This window comes from Lissotriton helveticus, chromosome 5_1 (genome assembly GCF_964261635.1).
Source record: "Lissotriton helveticus chromosome 5_1, aLisHel1.1, whole genome shotgun sequence".
Lineage (NCBI taxonomy): Eukaryota > Metazoa > Chordata > Amphibia > Caudata > Salamandridae > Lissotriton > Lissotriton helveticus.
Window position 1 is genome coordinate 1,484,419,454 of NC_136065.1, and position 14,294 is coordinate 1,484,433,747.

The 14,294-nt window shown below is 44.5% G+C and overlaps 1 protein-coding gene across 1 annotated transcript in view; it reads left to right on the forward strand.

The window, feature by feature from the left end:
* Nucleotides 1–14,294, forward strand: part of GUCA1A (guanylate cyclase activator 1A) — a 104,768-nt gene that overhangs the window by 32,321 nt on the left and 58,153 nt on the right. The window contains exon 2 of the mRNA XM_078641276.1: nucleotides 6,594–6,743. Coding sequence (XP_078497402.1) covers nucleotides 6,594–6,743 — 150 coding nt within the window. The remainder of the gene's footprint in view (nucleotides 1–6,593; nucleotides 6,744–14,294) is intronic.

The window sequence follows — 14,294 nt, forward strand, 5'->3', positions numbered from 1 at the left end:
CCGCGGTATCTCGTGTGTGTGTGCACGTGTGCATGTGTGTGCGTGCCTGAGTGTGTGTGAGTGTGTGTAGCGAGAGCAAGCTCTGCTGCTTCCTGTGCTGCACGCTGCACGTTGAGCCCTGTGGGGCTCCCCTTTGTGCTCGGCGCGGTTCCACTCTCAGGACCCTGGACAGCTCCCCCGCTGCCCCCGGCCCTCTTCCATTGTTCCCGCTTCACCAGCTGGATCCAATAGTTTGGGATTGGGTACAGTAATAAGGTGGGCGCCAAGGATCGCTCACAGCACGGGTACAGCACAGGCAGAAATCGAGCAAGCTTCCCCGACGATTGGCAGCTAGGTCAGGGTTGGATTGGGATCAAAAATCGGTCGGGGCTCACCAAAAAAAGTGGGCAACATTTGCGAAGTTTTATGAAAAGAAAGGAGGTGGGAGAGTTTTATTAACTTCACTTAGATTTAAAAAAATGCACAGACTAGTTCACACATGAATGCAAGCGAGACCACTTCTGCTCAGGTCCCCTGCGCCCGCTCAAACAGCATTCATCAATGGCCCGGCCCAGTGAGAGAAAGAGAGTGATACCTTCGCCCATCTGTCTCAAGAAATGCTACTAAGGCACCCACTGGGCCGCTGGCAGCATCCTAACAGCACAGACAGCCCCCAGGCTGCAAAAAGAAGCAGCCCACAGCTGGAACTAGGCTATTGGCCCTTTGGGCATTTCCCGAGTGCCCGCCTTACAAATCCGACCCTGAGCTAGGTGGAGGGGCAGCAGTGGATGCTTCTCACACTAAGAACAAGCACAGCATTCTTGTAGGAGGGAAATAAGCTTCATTTATTGCTACGCAAGTGGTACCTCTGGTATATGACTCAATCCTTTCAGTACTGCAAAGCCTAAACTACTGGCATTGCCAGCGCTTGTAATACTGAGCTCTGAGGAGGGTGAACTATGCCCAAGATTACCTGCTTTCATCACACGAATGTCAGGGAGTTAATGGGCGCACTATAAAGATCTCGTGTAACCTGCAAACTAAACCATTTAGAGCAAAGGCCCTACAATTGAAAAAGAATTGAGTGACGCACTCTGACTTTGAAGATATTTCAAGATCAATGTTTTTATTTGTTAATTTGTTGTGAATTATCTTTCTCACATGCATACGTGGCCTTCTGGGTGTAAGGCTCTGCCTTAGGACATCCATTGTATCCATGTACCTGTGCCTACAGCCCTGCTTGGCCATCAGCGGATCCCTGCATTCGTTGGGTAGAGGACGCTTCAGACATTCCTTCTGACTCGCTGATCTCGGGCCCGCGTGGGTTTCAGTCGTGTCCAGTAGGTTCCATGCCAGGGATGGTCTTTAACAGCTTCATGCCATTGATCGGCTCACATAGTCTTTAAGGCATCGACTTTGACAATGTCCCATAGAATCTGTGCTGCAGGTTTGACCATAGCAAAAAGAACAATTGATGGACAGAACCCCAGTACAGAGATCTGGGCCTAAATCCATCGTTTTTTTGCTCACCTTGCCATTCCAGTTTGGACCCAGCCATATGCAAATCAGTCTTGACCCTGCACTCAATGGGAACAGTCCAACCCAAACTGCCAGGCCAGGTCCTCCCTGGACTGGAAACAAGCATCCTAGGGCCGGTGTCGGGCTTTCACACCTCATCAGCCAGGATAGCTTGAGTCCAGTGGCATGGAGAGCACGGGACCCACATCTAGGCATACCCGTCCCACTCGGGGTGACAAATGCAAAAAGACAATGGTGTTTTGCTTTGTCGCCATAAGTGCGCCAGGTATGCCCAGACGTGGGTCCTGAGCTCACTGTGCCACTGGAATCAAGCTATCCTGGCTGAAGAGGGGTGAAACCCCGAAACGGGTCCTAGGATGCGTGTTTCTGGTCTAGGGAGGACCTGGCTTGGAGGTTCGGGTTGGACTGTTCCAATGAGGCCCAGGGTCAAGACTGATTTGCATATGGCCAGGTCTAAACTGGGGTGACATGGTGACCAAAAGAATGATGGATTTAACCCAGATCTCTTGACTGGGGGTGAATGTTTAGAGTTGTTCTGCATTCTGTACATTAATTGTGTGTCTTTTGTGGGTCTGACCATAGGCTGCGCCCTCACCACCCCCACAGTTCAGCAGGATTTTGGGTGCATGGTGTGTCCTTCATATCATGCTCTTCACTCAGTTGCCTCCTCCAAGGAACCAAAGTTCACTTTCTTTGACTATGTTTCTCAGGCTGAGGGCAACAAGAGAGTCCTTTTGCTACTGCCTGACCCCTGGAGCCTGCTTGATCCATCCTTTGTCCAAGCCCTGTGACTGGTCCTTCTTATTCCAGGGCATGTCTGTGAGGCCAATCCTCCTTCCCTTTGCGCCTGCAGGACACTAATATTTTCCCTAGAGCTGGGGTCTGTCAGCAGAGGGGAAGGCATCTGGCCTCACCCTGGGCCCTGTCCACAAACAGCACCTGCTGTGCAGGACCATCCTTTCTGCCCAACAGTTGTAGGGTGCACAATATGGCAGTCACTGCAGCCTTGCATTCAGTAATCTGATCTCAGCACTGATTAACGGCCTGTGCTAAGAAAGCCTTGTACAAAAGACTACATTTTTAAAAACATTTGTTTTGACGTAAAAATATATCTGCGTAATAGAATTGATGATCTATACGTCATTAAGCACATCATATATTTTTATATTTTTCCACATTATTACAACTATTATTGAACAATACAGCACATACCAACATGTAATGCTCCCAGCAGTGCCTTCAGGATATTCCTTTATATATCTTTCTAATTTTCTCTTTAGGAATTATGAATTTCAATGAGCATTCCTCAAAGTAGTGTTTATTCTAATTTGTGTAATTGAAACACAAAATATAAAGGATGCAGTACGACTGCTAGATTTACAGAAACAACTAGTGCGGTCTGCAGCACTTTTGATTCTGACACTACAGGGGCATAGAGAGCCAGATTTACTCATATTTAACGCAGCCCAGCGACAAAAGTAACGCCGCGCACCATGCACCACGCACACATCCATGCACTGTTGTGTCAGAGAGGATGTTTGTGTGTGTGTGTGTGTGATGGGAAGCATAGGGTTTGTACTAGAAGGATAACAATCCATTACAAAATACTATTCCTAGACATAGTTTAAAACTTTTTCAAATTTGTGTATGTTACGTTGTACAGCACACATGCAACATTGGGAAAGTCTGGAGAAAAGAAAACATTTGGCTCCAGACCAGGTTTATTTTCTTTGGTAGACAGGGCTTTGCCTCAAAATCTGTAGCTGGTTGCATGGGAATGCCCTTGTGCCACCGTGACTCAGTTTACCCCAAAGTAGTGCCTAGAGCTATTTTATGTTCCTTTGGGCCTATTTCTCAGCACAAAATAAGTTTTGTGCTGGAAAATAATTCCTAGGGCAGATTTACTAACATTTCACACAAAGCAGCACAGCAGCCAAAGTTACTGCACTGCACTTTGTGAAAGGGAGAGAGAAGAACTAAGATATAGTGCTGTTTTTCCCTCTCCATGCGCTGGCGCACTTTGGGCTGCCATTCTCTAATGCACACACACTTGTACCATAGTGCACGGATGTGTGCGTTTTATCAAGCATAGTTTTTATACTTGAAAGGGACGCATCCTATACAAAAACAATACTTTTTTTCCCCACATTGTATGTGTGCTGTACAGTACAGCACACATACAAAGTTGGAAAAATGTGGAGACTTAAAACTTGCTCCCCAGTTACACCTGCCTCGAGGAGGATTGAGTTTTGGCGCAAATCCCTGTCTACCCACGTTAGCAGATAGGGATTTGAGTCAAAACCCATGGGTGGTTGCATGGGAACACCCATGTAGCACAGAGGGAACATTCCCTGATGCAAAAGTGCATAAAGTGGTGTATATAACTAGTTTGTGTTGCTTTTGCCAACTTTTCAATGCAAATCCTGCTGTTCCGTGGAAAGTAAATATCACGAAAATAATTTACGCTGGGTGTGCATTACAGAAGTAACACAAACATGGCGGAAAGTGAAATCTGGGCTCTCATTTCTACACTTTGCACCAGTTGATATCACTTTTGTGGCACAACCCGGAGCAAAGTGTCATCAAATCTGGGCCAGCGTATTACCACAAATCATTACTCTAGATGTCCCTATGGGTGCAGTTACACCGTTCATTTTTAGATTTCCCTTTGACGTTACCAGCCTTGTGTTAACTCCTCAGTGATACAAATTAACTTCTTGTCGTACTTTTTCAATTGTAAGGTGAAGACATTGTTCTGCAGAGCTGCGGACTGGGGACCACAACCGGCCCTGGGAAAGTGCTCGACCACACCCCATCCCCACTCGGGGGGGGGGTGTTGGAGGTGTCACCAAGCTCTTTGCCGGGGCCGGTTTTTGTTGGCCGATATTGGTACAGGGCCGATTTTGCAGCTATGCTGCAAAAACAGCCCTGTAACAAAAACGGCCCCAGGGGCCCCCCATAAAAACGGCACCCACCCGTGCGGCACACCGGGGGATTGCCCAGAGCCCACTATGGCCAGTCCGGCCCGGGCTGAGCAGTTAATTTTTTCACCATGCAGGGGAAGATTATGGGTCCCCTCGACTATGTGTGTGAATGGCAGGCATCTCTTTCTCTTGGGTGACCACATGGATCTATTTTTCCCACATTCCGTGGGGGCAGTGCATGTAGCACCTTGCAGTGTGGAAGATTGTTCACTAAACAGTTTCCTCATGGCAGGAATCACTTTGAGACATTCTTGAGAGATCAACAGATTCATTCTTGAGAGGCGAATACTTGATAGGGGGCCACAGGAGTCTTAATAATAATAATAAGTCAATTTGTAAAGAGCGAACATATCACTCCCATAAGGGTTTTTAGATGCTGGGGATCATCGGGGAGATTAACAGCCTGATTCATGTACATGCCGTTTTGCGTGTCCCTAATAGCGAATCATAGCGATTCGCTATTGAGGACACGCAAAACGGCATTCATGTAGGAATAGCTACTTAAATAGCGATTCCTACATGTTCTTTATTTGCGAGTAGCAATTTGCTTCTCGCAAATACTCCCCATTCATTCCTATGGGCCAAGAGGCCCATAAGAATGAATGGGGATTTGCGAGTAGCAATTTGCTACTCGCAACTAAGATAGCGATTTTAAGGGTGCCAGGGGTGTCCAAAGGACGCCCTGTAGCACCCCTAAAATGCACTTTTGGACAGGTGTTGCGCACACACATGTCCAAAGGACATGTGTGTGTGCTACATGCAACTTTGAAAAATGCTTTTAAAAGCATTTTTCTGAGTTTTTGCTATTTACCGACAGGTCTGACCTGTCGGTAAATAGCGGCCCCAAAAGTTCAAAATCGCTATTTCTTGATGTTTCATGAATAGCATTTGAGGAATCTCTATTAGAGATTCCTTAAATGCTATTCCTCGCATATTTGCGACTTCTTAAATAGCGATTTTTGCATTTGGTATCATGAATACCAAATGCAAAAATCGCACTCGCAAAGGGCCAGATTCTCAGAATCTGGCCCTTTGCGAGTGCAATTTACCTACATGAATCAGGCTGTAAGTGAGCTATTGCACAGAGTCACATGATGCTGAGCTGGACTGCTGCTGGCGGCAGGGATCTAACCTTGAAATCAATGCTCAGGAGTTAGCCGCTCTGGCCGCGGAACCACAGCTCTCCCTTGCAGCAGCAGGACGCTGCACACATTTTGATCCTCAACAATTGGACAAGGATTGAGAGAATGGAAGATGAGCGTATATATGAAGAGAGGTGACAGCCACTGAGCTTGCACGGTGGTGGATGCTAGGGGATGAGAATGCTCTGCTCCCTGGGCTTTGCGCCACTGCTCGCAGGCAACGCTTGTGATGTAAGAAGGGGTGGGCGAGGGTGGATTTCTTTGTATCAATTTCAATCTTCGTTCACAGCCCTGAGGAAACAGAAGAGAAAAACTCCTCGAAACACATGTTGGCTGTTGTATGGTGGCCATTTTAGGAAAATGATTCTTGTGTCATGTTTAAAAATTAAAACAAATATTAATTAAAAGAAAAAAATATATATATATATATATATATAACACGTATTCTTGATTGAATATTGTACATCAAACAGAATTACATTTTAAAATAAAAGGGTGTTCTAAAAAATTATAACATTTTATGAAATGATTGTATGACTCACATCAAAAAGTAATACCCCTTCGAGGTGTTACAGTGTAAATAACATAATCAATACATGTTCATGTTAAGCCTGCGGTAGCACACATGCATATTAAGTGTTTGGCATCTCAAGAAGGCAGGGTTGACTTTTGAGCTTTTTACATTTTAAACAAGCTCACAAATGGAGCATGTTACATCTGAAGAATACTTGAATACTCAACATGGGGTACCAGGAAGGTATTAGTTAAATTTTCATGAAAAGTAGTGAATGCATGGAACAGGCTTCCAGCAGAAATTGATGGATTTTTAAAAAGCCTGGGTAGGGCACACACGATGTGCTGGTGAGCATTATCTGTGATCATGCACACATGTGTTGTCTTTTATCCAGAAGTGGCACCAGTAAGTGTTTATCTCTCTTTCGTCGCGCAGGATGGATACATGGACTTCATGGAGTACGTGGCAGCTCTGAGTCTGGTCCTCAAGGGCAAGGTTGAGCAGAAACTGCGGTGGTACTTTAAACTGTATGACGTGGACGGCAACGGCTGCATTGATAGGGGAGAGCTGTTGAACATCATCAAGGTGAGTGAACAGAAGCTTTCTTGCTATTGCGTTGAGCATAGTCAGGGATAACAACGACTACACCCGGCTTGCCCTTTGATGCCTCTGGCCATGCCCTTCCAATGCCTCAGCACAGCGACCTTGAAGGAAGCGGCAGCTATCCTTCTGCTCGACGCTCAGTATCAATTGTCGGGCCAAGTTTCGGAGCCAGGCTTAGCTCTGTTAACTTTTTAGAATTACATTTTATTTTACACCACTTTTATTATCCCTCTCACTTTTTTGATTGACACGATGCTGTAAAGCATGATCTATTGTGGCTGCTTCTACTGGTCATAACACTCATAAACATAGTTGCTAAAGACATTAGTTGAAGGCATTCTAGCACAGTCACTGAGTCTATCATCACAGTTGGCCAAAGGATTTAAGGGCATGGGTTTCTCTTGCACTACCTGCCATCCCCTTCCCCTAGAGGTTGGTGTGTCGTGTTGCTAATGTCAGGCATCTATGCATTCACAAATAAGCACGTCTTGGGGTGTAAGCAGCTCAAGGGAAGGATTGCCCAAACGCTGTGGCATCTCTAGCCACAAATTTCATGTTTGACAAAGAACATTAGTGTCATCAGGTTTGACAGATTTGTAATCGTTTCTCACATCTTTGAGTGTTTTTTTCATGCCTATATGTTAGTAGGTGGATTTAATTTTCAGCTCACATTTAGCCACCATTCTTTTCCAAATGTGTTCGATGTGTGGCAGTCCCACTGCTTAGACTTTTTGAGCATTCTACTCTTGCCAAGACTAAACAATATTTAGTAATAACCACAGACGACAGGCTTCATAGGAGAGCTCGAGGTACAATGTACTTCGTACTGTAAGCAAATGGGCACAGACAGATGATTTTTAAAAAACAAGCATTGGCAAGTTCAATACGTCTTGCCTTTGGGAACGACTGGCTTTGCTAGTGTCTTTCAGACTTGCCGTATAACATTGGTAAGATGCTATGAAGCGTGGCGAAAAGTTAAAAACAAAAAAGGCGTGACTTCATCATTGTATAGGTGCATGCATGGTCTATTAGGAATGTGCACCTACACAATGATGCAGAAAGGAAAACAAATAGAAGTAGCTGAAAGGTTACTTTAAGTCAGAAAGGTCAACAACACATTGCTGCCTGGTTCTTGGCAAAAAAAAAAATTTATAAAAAAATTGTTGGTTGGGTAGGAGGCAGCAACCGGGTGTAGCTGCGGGGAGCAGCACCCCTAAGAGCTGCACACAAGTGTAGTAATCGACTCCAGACTGGTTGAGGTATTTCAAGAAGACTTATTGTAAGTTGTTAAGTAGCCTGGAACAAGCACCACCAGGAGCAGCCAGCAGGCATCTCAGCCCCATCATAACTGTGGCTTATCTTCAACTACAACAACAAGCAAGAAAGCAGGGGGAAAAGAAGCACACAAGGGTGAGCACTTCATGGATGGCCAGGGTAGAAGGGACAGCAACATGGAGCGAGGTGGAAGGGGGGAGAGAAAAGCACATGAGGGAGACTGCTGGAAAACACATGCACTCTCATGGGTGCTTAACCAAAAAATAGGAGGGCTTGAAAAGTAAGCAATAGAAGAACATAAGTAATGAGGCCAATGAATAAAAATCAAGCAAAAGAGAGTGACAATAAAGCAGCCAATGATAAGCAATGGGTGGGCTCTAAACCCAAGGTAAGTCACACAAGTGACTTGTTCTGCCTAGTAGGCGAAACCTAAAAAAGATTCAATACAATTTTAATTAGTAAGACACACACAGAGACACAATAGTGATCAAAGCTGCAAAGGTATGCTGCAATACACAAAAAGATATCAAAGCTCAATACAGGTCCTTGTGAAAAACGTCTGTATAATGTAAAGTCCCATACGCTACCTCAATACTGACCGACAGGAACTCTTTCAGCGAGATAGCTATCAGTAGCTTCTAATCCACTCTGGTCCTTTGTTTAAGATGATCAGACAGTCACCTTTACATCACAAGCATTGGCAAAACAAATAGGTCCAACAATTTCTAAGTGAAACTGCTTCTTTATTGATTGGACGTGTATATATTTGTTTCAGTGGATAAATGATTGAAAGTGAGAATGTGTAAACATGTGGATGAGGGAATACATGGAAAGGCGATTGAGTTCATGGATACCTAATGCATGAATGCACTGATGTATGGTCAAATGGGTGAGCGCATAGATTGATGGATGGATGGATGGATGGATGGATGGATGGATGGATGGAAAGATGACTGAGTGCATGGAACAATTGTTTTGTATTGTATTGTGGTGTTTATATAGCAGTTCGTACAAAAATACAAGACGCCAAAGTCAATTATCGGATGAGTAGCATGCTACACCTTGGTGCTTGCGTGGCTGGAAGAATATAGTATTTGTTGTGAACACAGGTGAAGAAAATGTTTCGCTGTTGTATGCGAGTGACCAGAGACATGCTTTTATCTTGTTGTGTGATACAGCATCTACCAGTGTGATAAAGGATGGCATGTGAGATAGAGAGGAGAAAAGTGGTTTTATAGTTAGCCGAGATCTAAACCAGGCCCTTAGTACCTAGATATCCATATGGAAGAGAGAATTGCATACAGTCTCCAAAGTGTTTAGATTTTTTCGCTTTCTCCATCAATCCTATTCGGTAAAATGGTGTCCATAAGTCAAAGTCCCATCCAAATATCCTTAGTCAGAGTTTACAAATCCTGAGCAGTTCTGGCACAGTTACAGCCCTAGAAGTTATCAGCAAATTAATTACTCAATGTATATAGTTCACGTATACAGTGAACACCGTTAACGGTGACGCGGTACATTGAAATCAATTTGAGAAGAATATGAAGAAGCTCACACTGACACTGTAGCATGATACCCATTTTGATGTCTAATGGTGGACTCCTAAAAGGCTTGATGTTAATTGCCCACCTTTATAGCAACACTAATTGAACTTGCAGCACAGGTTTTGTAGGGACACTTTGCCTGGAGGCTTGATTCTGGTTTTTCCAGAACACGCAATGTGTACTTTGCACTCTTGGGGAGAACACCTGGCTCTTTTTCTTTCCGGGAGCAATTCAAAACATACGTTATGTGAGTGATATTTCCTCATACAGCACATTTTTGGATGAATAATTACACACTCCTTGTCTTGAAAAGATGCATTGAATTCTCTTTGTCTCCTCAAGTATTTGTTTGATTTTCTTGTAATTATTGGCACAGAATCTTCAAAGTTCTAAATACCTCTTGAAATCAAGTGATGAGAAATAGGAATTATTAGGGAGTAAATTTGAACGTATTTAAAAGCTTGCTCAAAAAGCTATGTTATCAAACACTATCTTAGAGCTACAATATCTGAAGCAGAGCAAGTATTTGCATTAAGTGTTCATGGTGCTCCTATAGTCCAACTTGCAGATGATTACGGCGTGAGTGCTTGCATGGGATCCGTTTCAAGTTCTTCGTCAGCATCTTCAGGGTTTGGAAGCAGGATGCAGTGTCAGCATTGATTTGTGTGGCTATGTTAAGTTTCCTATAAATGATTATTCTGAAGTTCCTGCCATGGGTGCTGGGGCAGGTGTGGGTCTGAGCTCAGACGGCCACCAGTTGGAGTGCCACGGTGAACCTTCTTACTGAAAATCATGACTTCTGTCTTGTTGGTGCTAAGCTTCAGACATCTGGCTTTCATTCACCTTGCGAGTTCTGTCATGGAGGCAATGAACTTGTTTCTTGTGTTGGGGATCTTGTCTAAGAGGGAGAGTATGGGCCTAATTAATGGAATTTTGGGGTAGGGCAGTGCAGCAAGGCACCTTGCTGTGCTGCCCTACGCCAAAATGAAAGGGCAGGAATGCACCTTATTTAAGCAATACCATGCATTCCTGTCTTAATGCCTGCGCTGCTACTGTTTGACAGCCTAGCGCCAACATAGGCTCCCTTGCACCAAGCTGCAAGTTTGTCTCCGTTGCAGGCAGGTATGTTTTTAACAATCCTACGAGGCATTTTCCTCTTCCCATGAGTGCTGCATAATGCACCTGATTAGGATGGGGTTCAAGACTGTGTCAAGTGCTGCAGAGAGGTCCGGAACAATGAGGACAGCCGCGGCCTGGGGAGGTAAGAGCGGTGGGGCTGAGTGGGGGGATTTTGACAGATGATGACGAAAGAAAATGATTTATTTATTTATTTCTCCCTCATCATTGTCCACCGAATTCCTCCCCCCCCCCCCCCACCTGGCCCCACCGCTCTTACCTGCACGGGCCACGGCTGAAAGAGGATGCCATGTCTCCTCTGTCCAGGATCAAATGAATGTCATCTGTGGCAGCGATGAGTGCGGTTTCTGCACTGTGGTTGGTCCTGAATCCAGACTGCATGGCGTAAAGGAGCTGGTGGTTGCTGAGGTGGGTGTTAGATGTTGGCTGATTAGTTTCTCTAAGACCTTTGCTGGGTATTATAGGAGGGAGTTGGGTCTGTAGATGGAAGGCATTCAGGATGGGTGTTAGTGCTTCATTGATCGGTAGGAGTCCTTTGGTGAAGGCATGGTGGGGGCAGGGGTCTTCATGATGGTCTTCATGATAGCAGCAATTTCAATCATGGTGACGGTGGGCCACAAGGTCAAGGTTCATTCTTCAGCCATGATAGGAAGCTGACTTACAATGGTAGTGAGGCCCAGTTGAGGGTCAAAGTTGCTGTACATGGAAGTGATTTTGTTACAGAAGAATTTCAAGAACTTGTTGCAAATTTCTTGTGAGGGTGGTATGTTGCTAGTGGCAGCAGGAATCGTTGTGAAATCTTTGATGATGGCAAAGATGTCCTTGCTGCTATTAGTGCAGGTGTCAATGAGATCTGTGAAAGCTGTGCCCTTGGTGTTCCGTATGTGTGGGTGGGAGCGTCTTAGGACTGATTTGAAGAGGTCTTTATCTGTGGTGTTTTGGCCTGTTCTCCATTTGTGCCCCAGTTGCTTGCATTGATTTTGTCAGTCGTAGTTACTCTGTGTACTAACTGGCATGTGGTCAGGCGCTTGAGTTGTGTTGTACTTGAGGGGAGCCAGTGTGTTGGTACTTGCAATGATCCAGCTGTTGAGGTTCTTGATGGCTTTTGGCAAGTTGATGGAGTGCTGTGGCCGGTGCACAAAGACGGTGGAAACCCACTCCTCTTCTGTGAATCAATAGGAAATCATGGGAGCTGACCTGGCCTGTGATTTTCACCTGGACTGCGTGGGAAACACACCTTCTCTGACAGATTGAGAAGATTGATGCACATACATCTGAAATAAACACTATCCTGATCCTGTTGAAGAAACAATTACAAGTCATGGGTTGGCCAGTCACAGGCAACATGACAGCATATTAGTCCTTAAATAACCTTAAATTGTTATGTGTCTCTTCCTAGTCACTATACTCTTCTGTTAATTGATTAAGTACAGGGCTAATATCTAATACATTTGTGTGAATGGAACTATCGATGCAAAAGACACGAGCAGGTTTGTGGGTGCTAAATAACCAATAAAGATCCACATTAGGAGTGGGCTGATAAATTCTCAAACATGCAGTTACTCCTGTTTCTGCACATACTGAAGTCATGAGATGGGCGTTAAATATCAGCAGGTAAAGCCTACCGATTATTTTCTGCATAAATGCCCAGTAAGTATCAGAACATGTGGGTTTTAGTGCAGTAAGTACCTAAACCTGGATGTTAGTTGCCCCAAACTCACAATAGATAATAAATATCGCACTCAAGAAGTACTGAACACCTTTCTTTTTTCAGATGCAACAATTATCACATGCAATTCATAATGAGGGATTTTATTTGTGAGTGGAGCCAACATTTGTATCCGTGGTGTTTACTTATAATGTATAATATGGATTCACAATGATGCGCAGTAGGTGCCTTTTTTGGGAAATATTTTGCATTCCAACAATCATCCATTAAACATGTAATGTTTATATGTTCTTATTATGGTCTAGCAGCCTTGTCTACATTTGCTTTTGACTTGGCTGATACAACACACCTTTCTCTGCTGAGTCCTTATTGATACCCACATTTCCCAAAACCTTTGGACAACCTGATACCTCCCAGTCAATTAGGACCTTACCACCTCAGCCAACTGCTTAGAATATTAAATACCTCGACAGGGTGTCCTTACACATAGGTACTCAGATTAAGGTGAGAAAAAGACAAGGAAATCAACCTTTTGATCCTGTTAGGGTCAGGATTGTTATAGTCCAGACCTCCTACCTCTAGGTTAAGTCTTTTATACGTGCCTCATTCAACAAGCCTATTCCCACATCAATACCCAGATGGTGAAATCACTGATACCAAACCCGCACATCAACCACAGGAACCATCCCTTACACCAGAGCATACATGCGACCACCTGAGTAAATACTTCAACTCATTCTTGTAAACAAGTACTGTACAGTCCTCCATGCACCTGACATTGCAAACATGGTCACACAAAGCAACCTGGATTTACTGTTTATGACAGAGACCTGGATTACATCCACATTCACACACATCGAAGACATCATCATCTCCACACACTACAGCATCCAATCTGGAGACTGCAGCAACAAGATATGTTGAGGGCGAGATGTCACCCACAAGTCCAACTGGCCCTGCACCCTAAGTGATCCAGAATGACTCACCAGCCACTTCCCATGCTCCCCATCAAAGACAACTACTTACAGCCTGATCTACAGACCTCCCAGACCTAACGGTGTTTCAACTCCTACATCACAAAACACCACTTATACATCCCCAGTGGAGCTTCACGATCCCACAAATGACCTATCTCTTACAGCGTACCCTGGGGTTCCATCTGGTTCCCATTCATCTTTGAACTCTACATGGAACCTTTTGGAACCCTATTCATTTACCCCTGCATCAGCATCCATCAAAACTGTGATGACACTAGCCCTACTTGAAAATCACTGCTTCACATGACATTCAGTGACTCAGAACTTGCCTTGAGCTCATTCAGAACTGGATATTCAACACCTACCTGAAACGTAATCTTTCCAAGCCAGAATTCCTTCTATTGACCAATAGCAACAGGCAATCACAAATTCACGCTTGGCTCTCCGCAGTATACCTGGAATCCTTCACCCTCAGCTGACAGCCAACACAAGGTCACTTGGATTCCCCCTTGACACTAAGTTTTGCTTTAAAGAACACATTTCTAGTAAAACCAAGAAAGCATAAGAACAGCTTTCTATTCTGAATAAAGTGGAATTTTTCTTCCGTGAATCCAGCTTCTGAACAACAGTCCAAGCATTAGAACGCTTGTACCTGGATGAAGGCAACGCTTTGCTCCAAAACTTCCCTGACCTAATCATTGTCCATTTTGAAACCATCCTTCTCCCTGCAGCATGTCTCCTAATAAGGCTGATAGAAGTTTGACCACATCTCCGCACCCCTGACGCAACTAAACAGCACACCTGCATGCATTGTTCAGAATTTAACCAAGTTAGGTGAACAGCAGTGCATAAGAAACATGGCCAAAATGAAGCTGGAAAAAACAGTAACTGCAAGAAAGCGGAAACAAGAGGCCTTGCATTTTTCATACTC